The following is a 17781-nucleotide window of genomic DNA, read 5'->3' as shown; positions in this document are numbered from 1 at the left end:
GGGCCATTTTTTGCTCATTTTTGGGCCTCGCCACCCCCCAGGAGCACCCTATAAGCCTCCTTAAGGCTATGCATGCCCTTTAAAAAAACGGGCCCATTTTCGTGAAAAAGGGGTCATTTTTGGGAGGTCTGCAGAGTGCAAAAACTTAAAAAAAAATCCTCTTCAAAAACGGTGCGTCTTATACTCCGGTGCGTCTTGTACTCTGAAAAATATGGTATTTGGAAAGATACAGAATACTCCCATAGGAGTTGCCAGCAATTCTTTAAAACAGCTGTGACTTTCCCCTGGCTTTCCACCACTCTTCATAGCTGCAGTCTCATTTTGCAAAAGGTCCATTTTGGTTTAAGGCGTGGCAGTGTGAAGTGCAGGAAATCAGCAGTCCAGGCAGTTCAAATGAATATAGGTTTATTGCAGGGGTGTCAAACTCGATTTCATTGAGGACCGCATCAGGGTTGTGTTTGACCTTAGGGGGCCAGATGGGTATGGATGGGGTGGGTGTGGCCAGGGGGGCATGGCTAGATTGACATCACTTGTGATGGGGCACCTGTGGTGGCCCGAGCGGGGCTGGGGGGGGGGATCCTCCTGCAGCCCTCTGCCAGTGAAAGCGGGTAGTCCTTTACTATTTCCAGGGCGGCCACACAGGCCAGATCTAAGCACCCCGTGGGCCAGATCCGGCCCACGGGCCTTGAGTTTGACACCCCTGGTTTATTGTATGCTAATGTTCTTTATAAGAATCTGAACTACTAATGGTCAAAACAAATTGGTGGTAGATAAAAGTCAGCGGAATTCAAGGTGTGCTGTACTTACCGTATTTTTCGGAGTATAAGATGCAACTTTTTCTCTCAGAAAAGAGGATGAAAATCTGGGTGCGTCTTATACACTGAATACAGCATTTTTGACCTAACAAAACCCCACCCCCTTTGCAAATATGGACGTGCAGGGATTTTGGGAGGCTTGCAAAGTGCTCCTAGGGGCTGGAGAGGGCAAAAAAAAAGAGCAAAAAAACCAAGCTGTTTTTGCTCCCCCCAAGCCCCCAGGAGCACTCTGCAAGCCTCCCAAAGCTCTGCATGCCCCCCCTTTTTTGGGGGGCTCGTTTTGCCCCCCCCCAGCCCTCAACAACACTCTGCAAGCCTCCCAAAGCTCTGCAGAAAACGAGGCCTGCAGAGTGCAAAACCTTTTTTAAAAAAATGTGCTTCTTCAAAATCATGGTGCATCCCTTTTGTAAAACACCAAAAAACCAATAAAACTTTGTTAAAAAAAATCATGGTGCATCTTATAGTCCAGAAAATACGGTAGCTCTCCTCGGTTACGAAGGGACTCGAAACTGATAACATGTTTGACACCTCCCTCTGGCTCAGCCTGGTCGTCTCGTACAGGCAAAAAGATGCTGCGGTTGGAATCCCTGCAAACTCCAGAACATCTTTTCACCTTTGAATGTTAATTTTTCTTCTGCTTGATGTCTGCTCTGCTCTCTGAACAAACTAGAAGAATTAAGGGGTGCCTAAAGCAAGGGGAGAAGGGAGGGGGGAAGATAGAGACCTTTATAATTGTGGAAAGACTTTGAACTCAGGATCTGAATTTCTGCGCACTGTTTTAATTATTCTCGGCTTCGTTTCTCTCTCTCCTGCTTTTAACCAAGTGATCAACTACGAGGTCTGCACTGTTACTGGAGATGTGCGGAATGCAGGCACCAACGCAAAAGTCTTCCTCCAGGTTTACGGCGAGCTGGGTAAAACGGAGGTACTGATTTTGAAGAACAGGTCCAACAACCATGAACGGGGAGCCTCGGAAAAATTCAAGGTATGCTCTCATTAGGATCACGAGGGAATTCTAATATCCATTCACAAAGATCCTGAGAAACAAAATATTGGAATAGCTGCAAAGCTTGGAGATTAGGTGCAATGTCTTCAGAAATTTGTCTTTACCTGTATATGTTTCCCATTACAATCAAGATGATGGGTGCCCAACCTTTTGGGTTGCCTGGACCACACTGAGCGAAGAGGCATTGTCTTGGGCTACGTATAAAATATATAACACGGTTTCATAATATAAAATCACTTAAAGTTGCCAGGTTGGAGACCCCTGATCTAAGAGAAGGTCACATAGAAGGTCAATCCAGGGTGCAATCCAATGAGCAAATTACTTAAGTACAGGTAGCCCATTTGTTTTTGTTGGAAAGTGAGACATTTGGGAAGTGAGATTTGCCCCATCTTATAACCTTTCTTGCCACAGTTGTTAAGTGAATCCCTGCAGTTGTTCAGTTAGCAACAAGGTTGTTATGTGAGTCTTGTTAGGGTTCTAAATACCATGCAGAAATAAATCATTGTCCAAGGCAAAACATCCTTAAAGGTCCAATTTATTCTACAGGCATGTTAGCACGGCTATGGAAAATTCCAACTCTGAATTACATCCTGTGGGTTCACCCAGTTGAAAGTTCATGATCTATCCCCACACCCACAAATCCATCACATGTTCCAATCATCATTTTCCACGCTGGCATCTACACCCCTCTGGTTCCGGTCAGGTGTCGAGGTGCGGAGACAAAAGATGACCTTGGCTTCTATAAAAGAATGTCAACAATCCATTCTACAATCCTACTCCTTTCTATTCCCCCCTCCCAACCACTACACTACTAAAACACATAGGAAATTATAAGAAAGTGTGGCAGGCCAAAGATCCTAAAAAGAACATAACTACAGGCCTGACAGTCTGGCTTTCCCATCGACTTTGTGTTGGAATTCATTGTTGGAATATATTTCTATGCAACAACTACAGTAGTATTTAGCCAGTAGACAGCAGTGTTTACAAGTTTGGATTTATGGTATATACCCTATGCTCTTTCGTTCCAAATAAAATTTCCTGTTTCCTATTACAGTTATATAGTTGAGCAGTAAATCACATGGTGACTGTACTCTCTGTTTTCTCCTAAACAGACTTTCTAACACTTTGCTCTTTAGGTGATTGCAAAAGGTGATCACCTGACCCTAGGACACTGCAACCATGTTAAATATGAGTCTGTTGCCAAGCATCCGAATTTTGATGAGATGATCAGGGGGATGCTGTTGTAAGTGTGAAAAACACTCATATGTCACTTTTTTCAGTGTTGCTGTAACTTTGAATGGTCAGTAAATGTTGTAAATTAAGGACTACCTGTAGATCCCCAAAGATGTTGAAAAAAATTCCTAACAGTATAGGAGTAATTACCCTGTAAGATGGTGGCTTTCTTTCATTATGGAAGCTACACAGCCGTCTAGTCAAGATGCTTCAATTTGGATTCCAGTGCTGAGTAAGTTGGATCCTGCAACCCTGAGTCCTTGTAAGACCTGTAAGTAGACCTTTCTAAGCAGGGATGCCAAAGAGGTAAATTCAGAGCAATGGTAGGTTCCAGCCGGTACGCCCTGGTAAGGGCATATGGGTGGCAGCAGGGAGCAGCGGCCACTGTACCGGAACGGTGCTTTGGAGGGCCCTCCCTCTCTCATTCCTTACCTCTATTTGAGCTAACCAGGGCATTTGTGCACATGCGCGCAGTGTACGACGCCTGTGTGACCTCCGCCGAGTAGCTGGAGCGTCGCAGGGTGGTGGGTGCACATGTGTGTGCAGTGCTCGCGCCCTTGTTGGATGCCCAGCCCCGTTGCAGCTTACCGGTTGAGATGGGATCCAGAACCCACCACTGATTCAGAGGATGAATTCCACCACAGAGCTATGCTTCATATCCCCAGGTTTATGGTTACCATATTGTTCCAAAATTAAATGGCTATGATTCTGCTTGGGAAATGTCAATATTATCCAAAAAAAGGTTCCCATACCACATTAAGATCAGGAGTTGGCGGCTTGCTATGGACTAGAGGTAGTCCTGACTTACAGCCATTCATTTAGTGACGGTTTGAAGTTGCGACAGCACTGAAGAAAAGTGACTGATGACCATTTTTCACACAACCATTGCCACATCCCCATGATCGCGTGATTAAAATTAGGATACTAGCATGTATTTCTGATGTGTCGCGAGGTCATGTGATCATCTTTTGCGACCTGACAAGCAAAGTCAAGTCAAGTCAGTTTCACTTAACTACCGTGTTACGCCCGTAAAAACTGCAGGGATTCCCTTAACAACTGTGGCAAGTCAGGTCGTAAAGTGGGGCAAAACTCACTTCACGACTGCCTTGCTTAGCAACAGAAATTTTGGGCTCAGTTACGGTCGTAAATTGAAGACCACCGTAATAAGATTCAACTTTACTTAAAGAGCTGCTTTAAGATGCTGTAGATACCATGTTTTCCCGAAAACAAGACCCGACCGCAAAATCACCCTTAGCATGATTTTTCAGGATGCTTGTAGAATAAGCCCTACCCCCAAAATAAGCCACAGTTAAGATTGTGAACCCGATAGATACATTTAGTACTGTAACAAGGTAAAGGTTCTCCTTGCACCTATGTGCTAGTCGTTCCCGACTCTAGGGGGCGGTGCTCATCTCTGTTTCTAAGCCGAAGAGCCAGTGCTGTCCAAAGACATCTCCGTGGTCATGTGGCCGGTATGACTAAATGGCAAAGGTGCACAGAACGCTATTACCTTCCCACCAAAGGTGGTCCCAATATTTTTACTTGCATTTTTACATGCTTTCGAACTGCTAGGTTGACAGAAGCTGGGATAAGTAATGGGAGCTCACTCCGTTATACGGCGCTAGGGGTTCGAACCGCTGAACTAGTACTGTATTGGTACTGTATTTCCCTGGAAATAAGCCCTAACCACAAAATAAGCCCTAATGTGACCTTTGGAGCATAAATTAATATAAAACCCAGTTTATTTTCAGGGAAACATGGGTAGATGCAAACTTTTGTCACCTGTGCATTCTGAAACATCTCTTTGAAAACAAATCAGAATTGATTTAGAGCAGTGGTTCCCAGTGTGGGGCCCAGGCCCCACAGGGGGGCAATTTGATTTTTTAATGGGGGCAATTTGAACCTTGTTTAAACCAAGTTAATGGCCTTTTAGGCTTCCTCCACGTAAGTAGAGTTCACTTTTTGAGTAAAGTAAGAATTACCATATTTTGGGGGTATAAGACGCACTGAACTATAAGACCGCGCCAAGGTTTTGAAGAGGCAAATTTTTAAAAAAGTTTTTGCACTCTGCAAACCACCCCAAACAGCCATTTTTTTCACAAAAACGGGCCCATTTGTTTTTTAAAAAGGGCATGAATAACCTTTAGGAGGTTTATAGAGTGCTCCTGGGGGTTGGGAGGGGCAAAATTGAGCAAAAACAGGCCCATTTTTTGCTCATTTCTGCCCTCCCCAGCTCCCAGGAGCACTCTGAAAGCCTCCTAAAAGCTATGCACGGCCATTCTGATGAAGAGAGCAAGGTTTCGGGAGGCCAGAAATGATATATTCAGTGTATAAGACACGCCCAGATTTTCAGCCTCTTTTTTGAGGGAAAAAGGTGCTGTTAGGGATGTAACCCTAGGCTTGGCTTGGCAATGTATATAAGCTATGATTGTAACAAATGTATCTGTTACTTTAAATGCTAAAGAGATGTAATTGGCTTGTTACCTCAAGCAGCCATAAGAGGGAGCCAGAATGACTGTTAGCTCTCTGTTTGTTAGACGCTGATCGGTGTATTGTGAGGTACTGTGGTTTGCTACTGTTAGCTGTTTTGTGTGCTAGACTGACTGTTTGATAACTGAATGACTGAACAGTGTATGACTTGGACTGTTAACCGGACTCTGAATACCTCTATATTTCCACATAGTAAACTACTATATTTTATACTATTCGGTGTTCCTGTATGCTGGTTTGTGCGTGTTCTTCCATACCACTCTCATTACGCTTCTCTGCACACTCGCTCTCCTAACGGGGAGCTTACTTACTTAACAGGTGCGTCTTATACTCCGAAAAATATGGTATATGTCACAGGGGGTGGGGGCATCAGGATTTTAGAGATGCTTAGGTGGGGCATGGCCAAAAAAAGATTGGGAACCACTGATTCATAGGATTTTTGGTAACCGGGTAGCATGAGAAAACCTCTGCTCCAGGCTTGTCTTAGCCACAAATTCATTAATAGGCAATAGCCATACCGCAAACTTCCTTTCTATGCAGTAATCTGCGCTATAAAGTAAAAATTCTTCATTAACAGGATTAATGAGTTAGTGGTGTGCAACACTCTTTTAAAAAAATATTGAAACAATATTTTACCGCTCCCATTTATTATCCCTGTTAAAGATAGGAGCTGTTGATGTTGGCAGGATCTATAAGATCCGAATTGGCCACGATGGGACAGGCTTCGCAGATGGGTGGTTCCTGGAAAATGTCGTCATTAAAAAAATGGTGACAAAGACCAGCGAGCATGACAAAAAGAAGAAAAAGAAGAAAAAGAAACCCCTGGAAGAGGAAGAAGAAGAGGAGATGAACCAGCCAAATCCTATGGAGGTTTATAATTTTGTAGCCCATCGTTGGCTGGCAAGGGATGAAGAGGATAAGGAACTGGTTGTGGAGTTGACACCAGAAGAGGGATCTGAGCTTGAAGGTGAATGGAGAATCATCAGTTTTACATTAAGGCAGGAAAAATCAAAGTTATAAGTCAGTGGTGGGATTCAAATGTTTTAATACTGGTTTTGTAGGTATGGCTTGGTGGGTATGATGTGGCATGGCTTGATGGGCGTGGCGTGGCTTGGTGGGCATGACAGGGGAAGGATACTGCAAAGTCCCCATTTCTACCCCACTCCAGGGGAAGGATACTGCAAAATCCCCATTTCTACCCCACTCCAGGGGAAGGATACTGCAAAGTCCCCATTTCTACCCCACTCCAGGGGAAGGATACTGCAAAATCCCCATTTCTACCCCACTCCAGGGGAAGGATACTGCAAAGTCCCCATTTCTACCCCACTCCAGGGGAAGGATACTGCAAAATCCCCATTTCTACCCCACTCCAGGGGAAGGATACTGCAAAATCCCCATTCCCTCCCCATCTCACCAACCTGCTTTCCACCTCCATTCTCCTGCGCAGGGCAACAAAAGAAGACCCAGCCAATCAGCTGGGAGTCGGGAGGCAGAGAATAGATTGGGGGTGAGGCCAGCCTGTTCTCCGAACTACTCAAAACTTTCGCTACCGGTACATCAGAACCTGTCAGAACTGGCTGAATACCATTTCTGGTATAAGATTAGGCAAGACCTGGCTCAAAAACAGCGCAAGAGGGACCTTGAAGTCTTGGTGGATGATCCCTTAAATATGAGCCAGCATTGTGTGGCAGCAGCCCAAAAAGCTAATACAATCCTGCGTTGTATAAATAGAGACATAGAATCAAGATCACGTGAAGTACTAACACCACTTTATAAAACCCTAGTAAGACCACACCTGGAATACTGCGACCAATTTTGTTCACCATGCTACAAAAAAGACGTTTAGACTTTGGAAAAAGTTCAGAGAAGAGCAACTAAGATGATCGAAGGCCAAGAGACTAAAACATATGAAGAATGGCTGTGGGATTTGGGTTTGGCTAGTCTAAAGAGAAGAAGGATGATTGCAGTATGATTGTAGTATTTCAGTAGTTGAGGGGCCGCCACAAAGAAGAGGGAGGGGTCAAATTATTCTACAAAGCACTGGAGGGCAGGATAAGAAACAATGGTTGGAAACTAAATAAAGAGAGAAGCAACCTGGAATTAAGGTGAAACTTCTTAACAGTGAGGACAGTTAACCAGTGGAACAGCTTGCCTCCAGAAATTGTGGGTGTTCCATCACTGGAAATTTTTTAAGAAGATAGTAGACAGCCTCTTATCTGAAATAGTGTAGGTCCATGATGGCGAATCATGGATATGAGCCATATCTGAGGGCATGCAAGCCTCCGGAGCCTGTGGATGGCGAAAAACAGGCCCAATGGGCTACCGGAAGTTCTGAGGCTTGGGGGGGGAGCATGGGGGGGGTTGTGCATGCATGCATGGGAGGGTTGTGCATTGCCTTATGTGTGTGGGCATGCACGCGTGTCCTTTTGGCACCCGAACAGAAAAACATTCGCCATCACTGGTGTAGGCTCTCCTGCTTGAGCAGGGGGCTGGACTAGAAGACCTCCAAGGTCCCTTCCTGATTCTATTCTATTCACCCATCTCCTCCCACTTATGACTGTATGACTATTACTTTGTTGCTTGTATTTGTACGATTTATATTGATTGTTTCCTAGTATGATTTGATTGCTTATTTGTACCCTATGACTATCATTAAGTGTTGTACCTTATGAATCTTGACGAATGTATCTTGTCTTTTTGTGTACACTGAGAGCGTCTGCACCAAAGACAAATTCCTTATGTGTCCAATCACACTTGGCCAATAAAGAATTCTATTCTATTCTATTCTATTCTATTCTATTCTATTCTATTCTATTCTATTCTATTCTATTCTATTCTAGTCTATTCTAGTCTAGTCTAGTCTAGTCCAGTCCAGTCCAGTCCAGTCCAGTCCAGTCCAGTCTCATAATCTGACTTTATGACCATATGCTAGCATAACCAACTTTAGGGAAGTGTTCTTTAACCTGGCACTGTTCAGTCTAGAAAACCTACCGTAAATTGAACGCATTTGGAAATCACCATGCAAAAGGGAAGGTATCTTTAGGGTTGTGGTGCAAAATGTATGACCTGCTTGTACCTCTTTTCTGGTCCCCAAAAGCCCCAGGAGAGGGAGGGGGCAAAGGAAAAAAAAAGGATTCTTTGTTGGTGGTCGAGTGCATTTAAGGGACAAAAAGATAGTTGTTGCTGTTGATGAGGACAACAGAATAGCAGAGTTGGAAGGGTCCTTGGAGGTCTTCTAGTCCAACCCTCTGCTCAGGCAGGAAACCCTTTACCATATCAGACAAATGGCTGTCCAATCTCTTCTTAAAAACATGGAGCGTACACAATTTCTGGAGGCAAGTTGTTCCACTGATTAATTGTTCAATTGACTGTCAAGAAATTTCTTCTCCATTCTAGGTTGGTTCTCTCCTTGATTAGTTTCCATCCATTGCTATTTGTCTTGCTTTCAGGTGGTTTGGAGAATAGGTTGACCCCCCCCTCTTCTCTGTGGCAGCCCCTCAAATATTTTGACTTCAGTTTGAAGTCCTTTCATGCCCACACAAAGGTATCTAAGTCCAGACTTCTGACTATAATCTGTTACCAATTTGCCTTGATCGTTAGTTGTTCAGATTCTTGTTTAGAAGAAGAATGGAACAAAGCTTTATTCATTTGAAGGACCCTGCTTCCTGAGTTCTTTCCCCTGACCTGATATTCTTTAGATGCTTGTAGAAATTACATGGAGAAGTCAATGTAGAAAAAGGAGGAACAGGATGCTCTTGAAGTCAAACTTAGGATCTTAAGTATGAGCTGTAAGACAGGGGTCATGAACCTTTTGGGCCTCAGGGACCACTAAATTCATAATTTTAAATCCCGCGGACCACTAATATGATCTGACTAATGATTGGCTGGGTGGGCGTGGCCAGGTGGTCACATGAGTGGGTGAGCGCGGCCAACTCAATGCCACTCATGTCGAGGGGTGCCTTGGCAGCCTCTACTCACCACTCCTCGCTTGCCCGCCCGGGCTCCTCAAGGCCCCAACAGGAAGGAGTTGTTGGAGCTAAGCAGCCACCACGAGAAAGAGTTGGCAAAACAGCTCAGTTCAAATTGGATCTGATCGAGAAGGAGGCTCAGCAGAAGCACCTCACTGAGGACTACGAGCATAGGCTTTCCAAGGGGAGGGAAGACTTGTGGGAGTGCAAGGCCAGGGGCTGGGTGCCTGGAGGCTCAGTGGGCAGAGATGGTCAGCCAGTTCCAGGCCATGATGCAGTCCCACTGGAACAAGGCCCTCTGGCTCTTTGCCACCAGCAGCTCTTCCCTCCAGCCTTCACCCAAAGCCCCACACCAGAAGGCCAAAGCAGACCCCAAGTCGGAATTTGTGCCCCCCTCTGACCCGCACAAAAAGACCCCAAAGGGGGAGACTCTCTGCAGCAACACAAACGTTCATTGCACGTATCCACCCCAGGGGCTGTAGTTTGAGGACCACTGATTTAGTGTAATATAAAAAATACAAATAATGAGTTTTATTATTAATTTTCATATCTCAACCTGTGTCTTTCCAGTAATAGTGTAGTCCTATTTCTTTTGCCATTTGTGGAATTAGTCTTCTGGTTATTTCCTTAATCAAATTTGTTTGGATTTCTCTTCGCAACTTGTTGCTTGTTACATATCTTGTAAAATCTCGAAACCCTCCATCAGCTTCTTCAATCAGCTTATCTTTGGTTATCAGTAGTGTTTTTGTCAAAGTTTCTCTCCTTAAGTCCATCCATTCTTCTCTTTTTTTTCTTCTATACCTTGAAATCTGTAGTAAAGCACCTTTCCATCTATCTTCCCTTTCCTTGTTCCAATCTTTCCATCTCCAACCACACTCAATTCACTATCAATATCCACAGTTATCTTGCCTCTGTTCATTTTTCCTTTGGGTTTTTAGGACTCTAGCCTCCACTTTTTCCATTTGCTGAATATCTTCCATTTTTCCATCAGGTTTTACCACATTAAAATTTATATTTTCAATATTTTTCCATCTCTTCTCAATTCTCTCTGTTGTTTCTAATAATTTTTGAATTCCAAACATAATCTGTTGTAATGTTATCGTTTCTTTTTGAAGTCGTGCCATCCTTCCAATTAGTAAACACTGCCACTCTAGTTTAAAAACAAATCTTTGTTTTTACTTCTTCCCAGCTACCAACAAGCATCCAAAGAGCTGCATAAACAACCTATGCTCTTCTCTATAAACCAGCTGAAGTCTTTGAAGTGCAAGGTCAAAATGATCAAAGGGGAAAAAGAAAAAGCAATGTTTCCAGGTCTCAACCTCCAACCTCCATGTGGCAGTGTAACTTCTTTTCCCTCTAAGATTACTACCCTCTTTATATTCCTTTTATATCTTCTTTATGTTTCAGGCTTAGAAGAAACGAAGTTCTTAAATGAAACAAAATAAAAAGAAAGAATCCATCCCAATCAGCATTGTAGAAATAAAGGAAAAGATTTAATCCATAGGTAAAAAAAGAAATAGAAGAAGAAAATCCGATACTTTCACTTTAAAAAGTAAAAAATGTTCACAAAACTTCCATCGATAGAAAAAAATAAAATAAAAAGATAACACACTGTCCAATAATGCTTAATTTCACCGCTTGTTTCCTTTTCTTTACCAGTTTAATTTAACTTCAATCTTTTTTGGGCAGTCTTTTATAAAAATAAGATTTCCTCACCAGATGGACACATGTTCTCCTTCCGCTTTCCTCCTGTTGCGGAGCTGTCCCGACTTCAGCAGCTTGAGGCTGTGCTTTTTGTCGCCAACAAGAAGAGATTCTCTTGGATCAAAGACGTACTCTTCCCTGTCACCGTCTCTTCGGGACGGTTTAGGTCTAGAAGTACCGTCCAGCAGCAAAAGTGTCGACCGTGATCTCGGAGCTCCGAGGTCGCACGTTGTACCGTCGTGACGTCAGCTCCTTTTCCCCTTAAAACACTAATTAAATTTAGTTAAAATTAGAACAGTATGTTAAAAATGTAGTGATAATGATAAAGTTAGGTAAATAATTGATAATGATAACAATGTTTACATATGTATTGGTTTGATAAGAGGAAATTTGGTATAAATTTTAAATGGTGAAAAAGGGAAAAATTAAGATAAACTTAGTCAAACTATTGTTAAGTAAATAACTGATAATGATAATAATGTAATAATTTGTATTGACACGATAAAAGGGAAATTGGATATAAATTGTAAACAATGATTAAGAAAAGAGGTCTAAAAAAAATACAAATAATTTTTCTGCGGACTACCAAAATTATATTCGCGGACCACCAGTTGATTTCTTAGCCCTAAGAAGTCGCTGACAAGACCATCCTCCACACCAACCCCTTCTGAGCATGAGAAAAGGAACTGGAGAGAAAAAAATGCTGAACAGCCTTGATCCAACTGTTCTACTTAGCCACTGTCTATTTTGGTTTCAGGCAAAGGAGGCAGCTGTTCTGACCCAGGCTTCCCGAGAGAGCATGAAACAAACTCCTTGTCCCGACAAAAAACCCTTTTATTAATTGACTGTGAATTCTGCTCATTCCTATCCAGCAAAATCTTTCGTGGGAGGATTTATAGTCACAGACCTTATCTGGCTTGGAGAGCTGCCAGGCCGATCTCTGCAAAACTTGGCAAGAAGCCTCGGAGAGTCACGAACCAATTAAGCAAATTAATTGTCTCCTGCAAACTCCACTCCCCTTTCACTCCTCTTTTATTTCCTCTGGGAGGGGCCATTCATCATCCACCTATGGCCTTACTCTCAAGTCGACCCCTGCTCTTTAGCTGTTCCCTTCCTCTGGCAACTCTGCCCATGCGCACACTGGGAACAGGCTCCAGCTGTTCATCTGCCTCACTGATGTCTGACTCCGAAGGCAGCTGATAGGTGGCATATGGCTCTGGCCCTCTCTCTGCCTCCGACACAGACACCTCCTCAGAGCCTCCCCCAGACTTCAGGACTGGCCCATTCTCTCCCCCAACCTCCTCACTGTCCGAATCTGCTGCCAGCTCCCCTGGCTGCTGGCAGGCCACAACAGCAGCATCAGGAATAAAGCATCAGTGAACTGAACTCATAAAAGGGCTCAGCTTATTACACTGTTTTATGGTGAAAGAAACCAGATTTTCAGCCAAAATAAATAAATAAATGCCTGAAGACCATTTGATTGACATATTCATAATTAACATTTTCTGTAGCAAACACCTACGAAGTCCATGTTATAACTGGGATGATATGGGGAGCTGGTACCGATGCCAATGTGTACCTGAGCATCTATGGTGAAAGGGGAGACACTGGGGAACGTCATCTGAAGTACTCGAATCATCTGAACAAGTTTGAAAAGCAACAGGTAAGCAGCCAAATAACAGAACTCCAAAGGATTTGCTCCATATAGAAAAAGCTGCCTTAAAACAAACTGTCAAACCACTGTTGAGATTGACAGGAACTGTTCATAATCTCCGGAGGAAACCTTGGATTCATTTGTCTGTGGAGACCCTCAATCACCCCAGTCATGGTTGTCCCAAAGGTGCTTTTCCAAAAGGCAACTGGACTTGTCCCCATCCCCCCCTTATATATACTAACTGATGAACCGGCATTGCTCGGGTATTTATAGATGTCGAAGCATTTGTCTGACAGGGGCCTTTCTTCCCCCTACTCCCATGCCTATCATCCCTGCCCTCTCCCTTCCCCCTCCCCTGTGCTCCTCTTTCCCACCTCCGACCTGTCTACAACTAGGCTCTCCTTTCTCCCTCCCATGACATCGCAAACAATTGCCACTCTAGGACGCCACACTCTCTCTCCTTAACTGGCCAGGCATTCCAGAGTTATGCTGGAACACACAAACACAGACTTACCCACACCCTCCCACCAGGGGTGTCTTACCCACCCAGTATCTGTGTCCAGAAGGTAGGTCATCTGTGTACCTAGTTTGGTTGGAATTGCTCGAGGCGCTCCAGAGTTATGCTGGAACATACTTACATTCAGCCTTTTTTATATATAGAAAGAACGAAAGAAAAGAAAAAAGATATACATACATACATACATACATACATACATACATACATACATACATACATCTTTTATCTCTTGTCTACTTTCTTCTTTGATAGATAGATAGATGATAGATAGATAGATAGATAGATAGATAGATAGATAGATAGGGAGAGAGAGAGAGAGAGAGAGAGAGAGAGAGAGAATGTTTTGCAATCATCAGGTTGTTATGACTGCAAGGAATATAAATCCTTCCATCCCCCACCATTCAGCCAGGGCTGTGCCTTCTCAGTGTCATTGTTTTCAATAAATGTTCTTTTAAAAGAAACATACAGTCTGCTTTGCTCGGTTAGGATAATTAGTTTGTTGCTCACCACAGAAAGAAAAGGCTGGAACAATTGTCTCTCACATCGGTATTTACACGGGTATCAAAATTGTTTTCGTAAAAGCTAACAAGTCCCTTCCGTAATTACCTGTAGTCATTTTCTTCGGTAGTCACCCTTAAAGATAAGATTATACCAATGCTCCAATATATTATTCATTCAAAGATTCCTAGAAGTATACCCAGAACAGTAGTGGGTTCTGGATCCCGTCGCAGCCAGTACGCTGTGTACGGGGCTGGGCGTCCTCGTTGGGCATGCTTGCTGTGCACGCATACGCACACTACCGCCCTGTGACACCCAGATGCTCGGCGGAGATTGCGCAGCTGCCACATGCTGTGCGCACATGTGCAATTGGCCAATATGCATCAAAAACTGCTAAAGAACGCGGTCGGGCGTTCTTTAACGAGCCACCATTCCAGTACATTGGCCCCTGCTCCCAGCTACCACCGGTACGCCCGTACTGGACCGTACCATCCAGGATTCACCACTGATGCAGAATTATTAAATATAAATAATACAATACAATACAATAGCAGAGTTGGAAGGGACCTTGGAGGTCTTCTAGTCCAACTCCCTGCCTAGGCAGGAAACCCTATACCGTTTCAGACAAATGGCTATCCAACATCTTCTTCCTCGTTCGACAGGTTTCTGCATCCAAATATTATATATTCATTTTAGTGGGTGCTTTGTCCTCTGCAGCTGGTTCTTGACTAGTTCATTTAGTGACCATTCAAAGTTACAATGAAAAAAATGACTCACGCTTACGACTATTGCAGCACCCCCTCCAGATCATGTGATCAGAATTCAGATGCTTGGCAACTGACTCATATTTATGACCGTTGCAGTGTCCCTCGGTCATATGAACCCCTGGTGTGATCTGACAAGCAAAGCCAGTGGGGAAGCCAGATTCACTTAACAACCGTGTTACTAGCTTAACAGCTGCAGAGATTCACTTAACAACCGGATCAGTAGAGGTCATAAAATAGAGCAAAACTCAATAAATATTTCGGCAGCAGAAATTTTGGGTTCTGTTGTGGTTGCGAGGTGAAGGCTACCTGTAGTTATAAGGACATAATAGATAAAATAACTGCAGTTACTCTTACTATACTTTTAAGTGTCAAGGATCACGGAAGAGAATTCCACAGAGGATTCTGAGGGGGGAAAACCTTGGCTGATTCCCTCGTTGCCCCTTCTTAAAGCCGTAACCCCGGGCTGACCTAAAACGGTAACTCTTCCCTTCAGTCAGGCTCGGTTCCAGATGTAATTATATGTTTTCTAGGCAACAATACAGAAGGGGAACAGTTTGTTACGGCTGCCTTTCAGAATGCTTTATTTTTTCAGTTTATCGATCTACCCTACAGCCCTGGGTTTTCTCCTCCAGCTACAAAGTCAGGCCTGTCCCACTGAACTGAATGACACTAGCCTCTGACTTAGGCCCTACATAGGAATGGGGTGGGCAAATATTTAAAGAGGAGATCTGTCTGTCTGTTTCTCCGTCCATCCATCTGTCCATCCCTCCATAATTTCATTTCTGTCTATCTATCAATCATCTCTGTCTTTCTTCCTTTCTACATCCATCCATCCATCCATAATTTCATTTCTGTCTGTGTCTGTCCATCAACTATCTATCTATCTATCTATCTATCTATCTATCTATCTATCTATCTATCTATCTATCTATCTATCTATCATCTATCCATCCATCCATCCATCCATCCATAATTTCATTTCTGTTTGTGTTTGTCTGTCTGTCTGTCTGTCTGTCTGTCTGTCTGTCTATCTATCTATCTATCTATCTATCTATCTATCTATCTATCTATCTATCTATCTATCTATCTATTTATCATCTACCTACCTCTATCCATCCATCCATCCATCCATCCATCCATCCATCTATCTCTATCATCTTTCTCTTATCTATCTAGCCATGACTATCTTTCTTCTCTCTCTCTCTCTGTATCTATCATCAATCTACCTGTCTGTCTGTCTTTCATCTCTCTCAATATCTATTGTCTGTCTGTTTGTCTGTCTGTCTCTCTAATTATCTACCCATCTGTCTTTCTTCTCTCTCTCTCTCATCTGTCTATCTTCCATCATCTCTCTATATACATATCTATCATCTATCTATTTATCTTCTATCTAACCTTCTCTATCTATCCTCTCCATCCATCCATCCATCCATCCATCATTTCATTTCTCTCTCTCTTTCTTCTTCTCTCCCTCTCTCCCTCTCTCCCTGTCTCCCTCTCCTCTTTCTAAACCACCCATCTCCCTCATTTTTAGTTTTCGAACACAAATTGCAAGGTTGTGATCCTTTCTGCCTTGTGCTGTTGCAGGTGGATGTATTCACTGTCAAAGCCATTGACCTGGGAGAACTGAAGAAGCTGAGAATTCGCCATGATGACTCTGGAAGCAATTCAGCCTGGTTCCTGGAAAGAATTGACATCATTGACACCAAAGAAGATAGCATGTGAGTCAAGACTAATTAGCCATGCAGCTACTCCAAATTAGTCTCTCCACATTCAATTTGTTGGAATTAGGATCACGATCCATAGGAAAAATGGATGGTATAGGTAGTCCTCATTTTTTTTTAATGCTTGTCTCCTTCTCTGTTTTTGCAATGGAACTTCAGTTTGCCATTTATTGGTCAAATGTGTCTGCTGCCCCCCACTCCTCCCCCAAATGGTTCCACAACTCAAAATAGATGACATTTGTTCAGGAAAGGATGAGAACCAAATGTAAAAAAAAAATCTCCATTTTTAAAAATCCTGTGACCTTTCTAGATGCTTTTGCTCTTAGAAATTGTGCATTTCTTTTTCCTATTTTGGTATTTTGCTAAGTACATCTTACCAAGAAAGTGCCACTAGTGAATGGAATGGAATGTAGTATGGAGTGGAGTGGAATGGAATGGAGAAGAGAAGAGCAGAATGGGATGGGGCAGAACAGGACAAAATAGGGAATGGAATGGAATAGAATATGGAATGGAACAGAGTGGAAGGGAAGGGAAGGGAAGGGAAGAGATGGGATGGGATGGGATGGGATGGGAGAGAATAGAATAGAATAGAATAGAATAGAATAGAGGGAGGATGGATGGATGGATGGATGGATGGATGGATGGATGGGATGGGATGGAAAGGAAAATATGGAATGGAGTAGCATAGAGTAGCATAGAACAGAACAGAACAGAATGATGGCTGGATGGATGATTGGATTGATTGGGATGGGATGGAATAGAATAGAATAGAAAATATGGAATGAGATGGAGTGCCCCACAGCAATGTCCCAAGGAAGGGAGTTGAAACAATTTGTGTCCAGGATGGGAAGGGTCTGCAGATATCTTTTCAACCCTCCTTCTGACCCCTGCAATCTGCAGGTCTTTGATTCTGCTCAAAGGTTCTGCTTGTGCTGAAATGGGCCTGCTTCTCCTCAACAAAGGGTTTTTCCAGAGTCAACGATTGGGAGCCAGCCGAGGGGGCAGATGCTAAACCATATTATCCTTGCAGTTATTATTTCCCCTGCCAGAGGTGGCTGGCAGTGGAAGAAGATGACGGTCAGATTGCAAGGGAGCTGGTCCCAGTGGCAGAAGCATTTGTGATGAAGGATTCGGAGAACGCAGGGTCTGTTGCAACCCTCGGCCTGGAGCAGAAAGGTTTGCTACTCTCCATCTGTATGCCGTAGAAGAAAGAATCTACTGCATTTTATGGGGTTGGGGAACTGATCGAAGAGAATATTTGTAGCTCAGGGTCGAAATGTGGGGTCCTTGGTGCTGTCTGAGCTTGGTGGTTTTCTTGCAGATGTTTCATTACCCAACTAGGCAACATCATCAATGCTAGTTGGGAAGGGTGTTTGCAGAGTGGAGGAGGAGGAGGAGGAAGAGG

General features: G+C 43.5%; 1 protein-coding gene across 1 annotated transcript in view; it reads left to right on the top strand.

The window, feature by feature from the left end:
- Positions 1–17781, top strand: part of LOXHD1 (lipoxygenase homology PLAT domains 1) — a gene marked incomplete at its 5' end in the record, with an annotated part of 213163 nt that overhangs the window by 101444 nt on the left and 93938 nt on the right. The window contains 5 exons of the mRNA XM_081940466.1: positions 1640–1800; positions 6208–6511; positions 12728–12879; positions 16240–16373; positions 17407–17552. Coding sequence (XP_081796592.1) covers positions 1640–1800; positions 6208–6511; positions 12728–12879; positions 16240–16373; positions 17407–17552 — 897 coding nt within the window. The remainder of the gene's footprint in view (positions 1–1639; positions 1801–6207; positions 6512–12727; positions 12880–16239; positions 16374–17406; positions 17553–17781) is intronic.

This window comes from Natrix helvetica (assembly GCF_964273705.1).
Source record: "Natrix helvetica genome assembly, chromosome: 2".
NCBI lineage: Eukaryota > Metazoa > Chordata > Lepidosauria > Squamata > Natricidae > Natrix > Natrix helvetica.
This window is presented reverse-complemented; position numbering and strand designations above follow the sequence as displayed.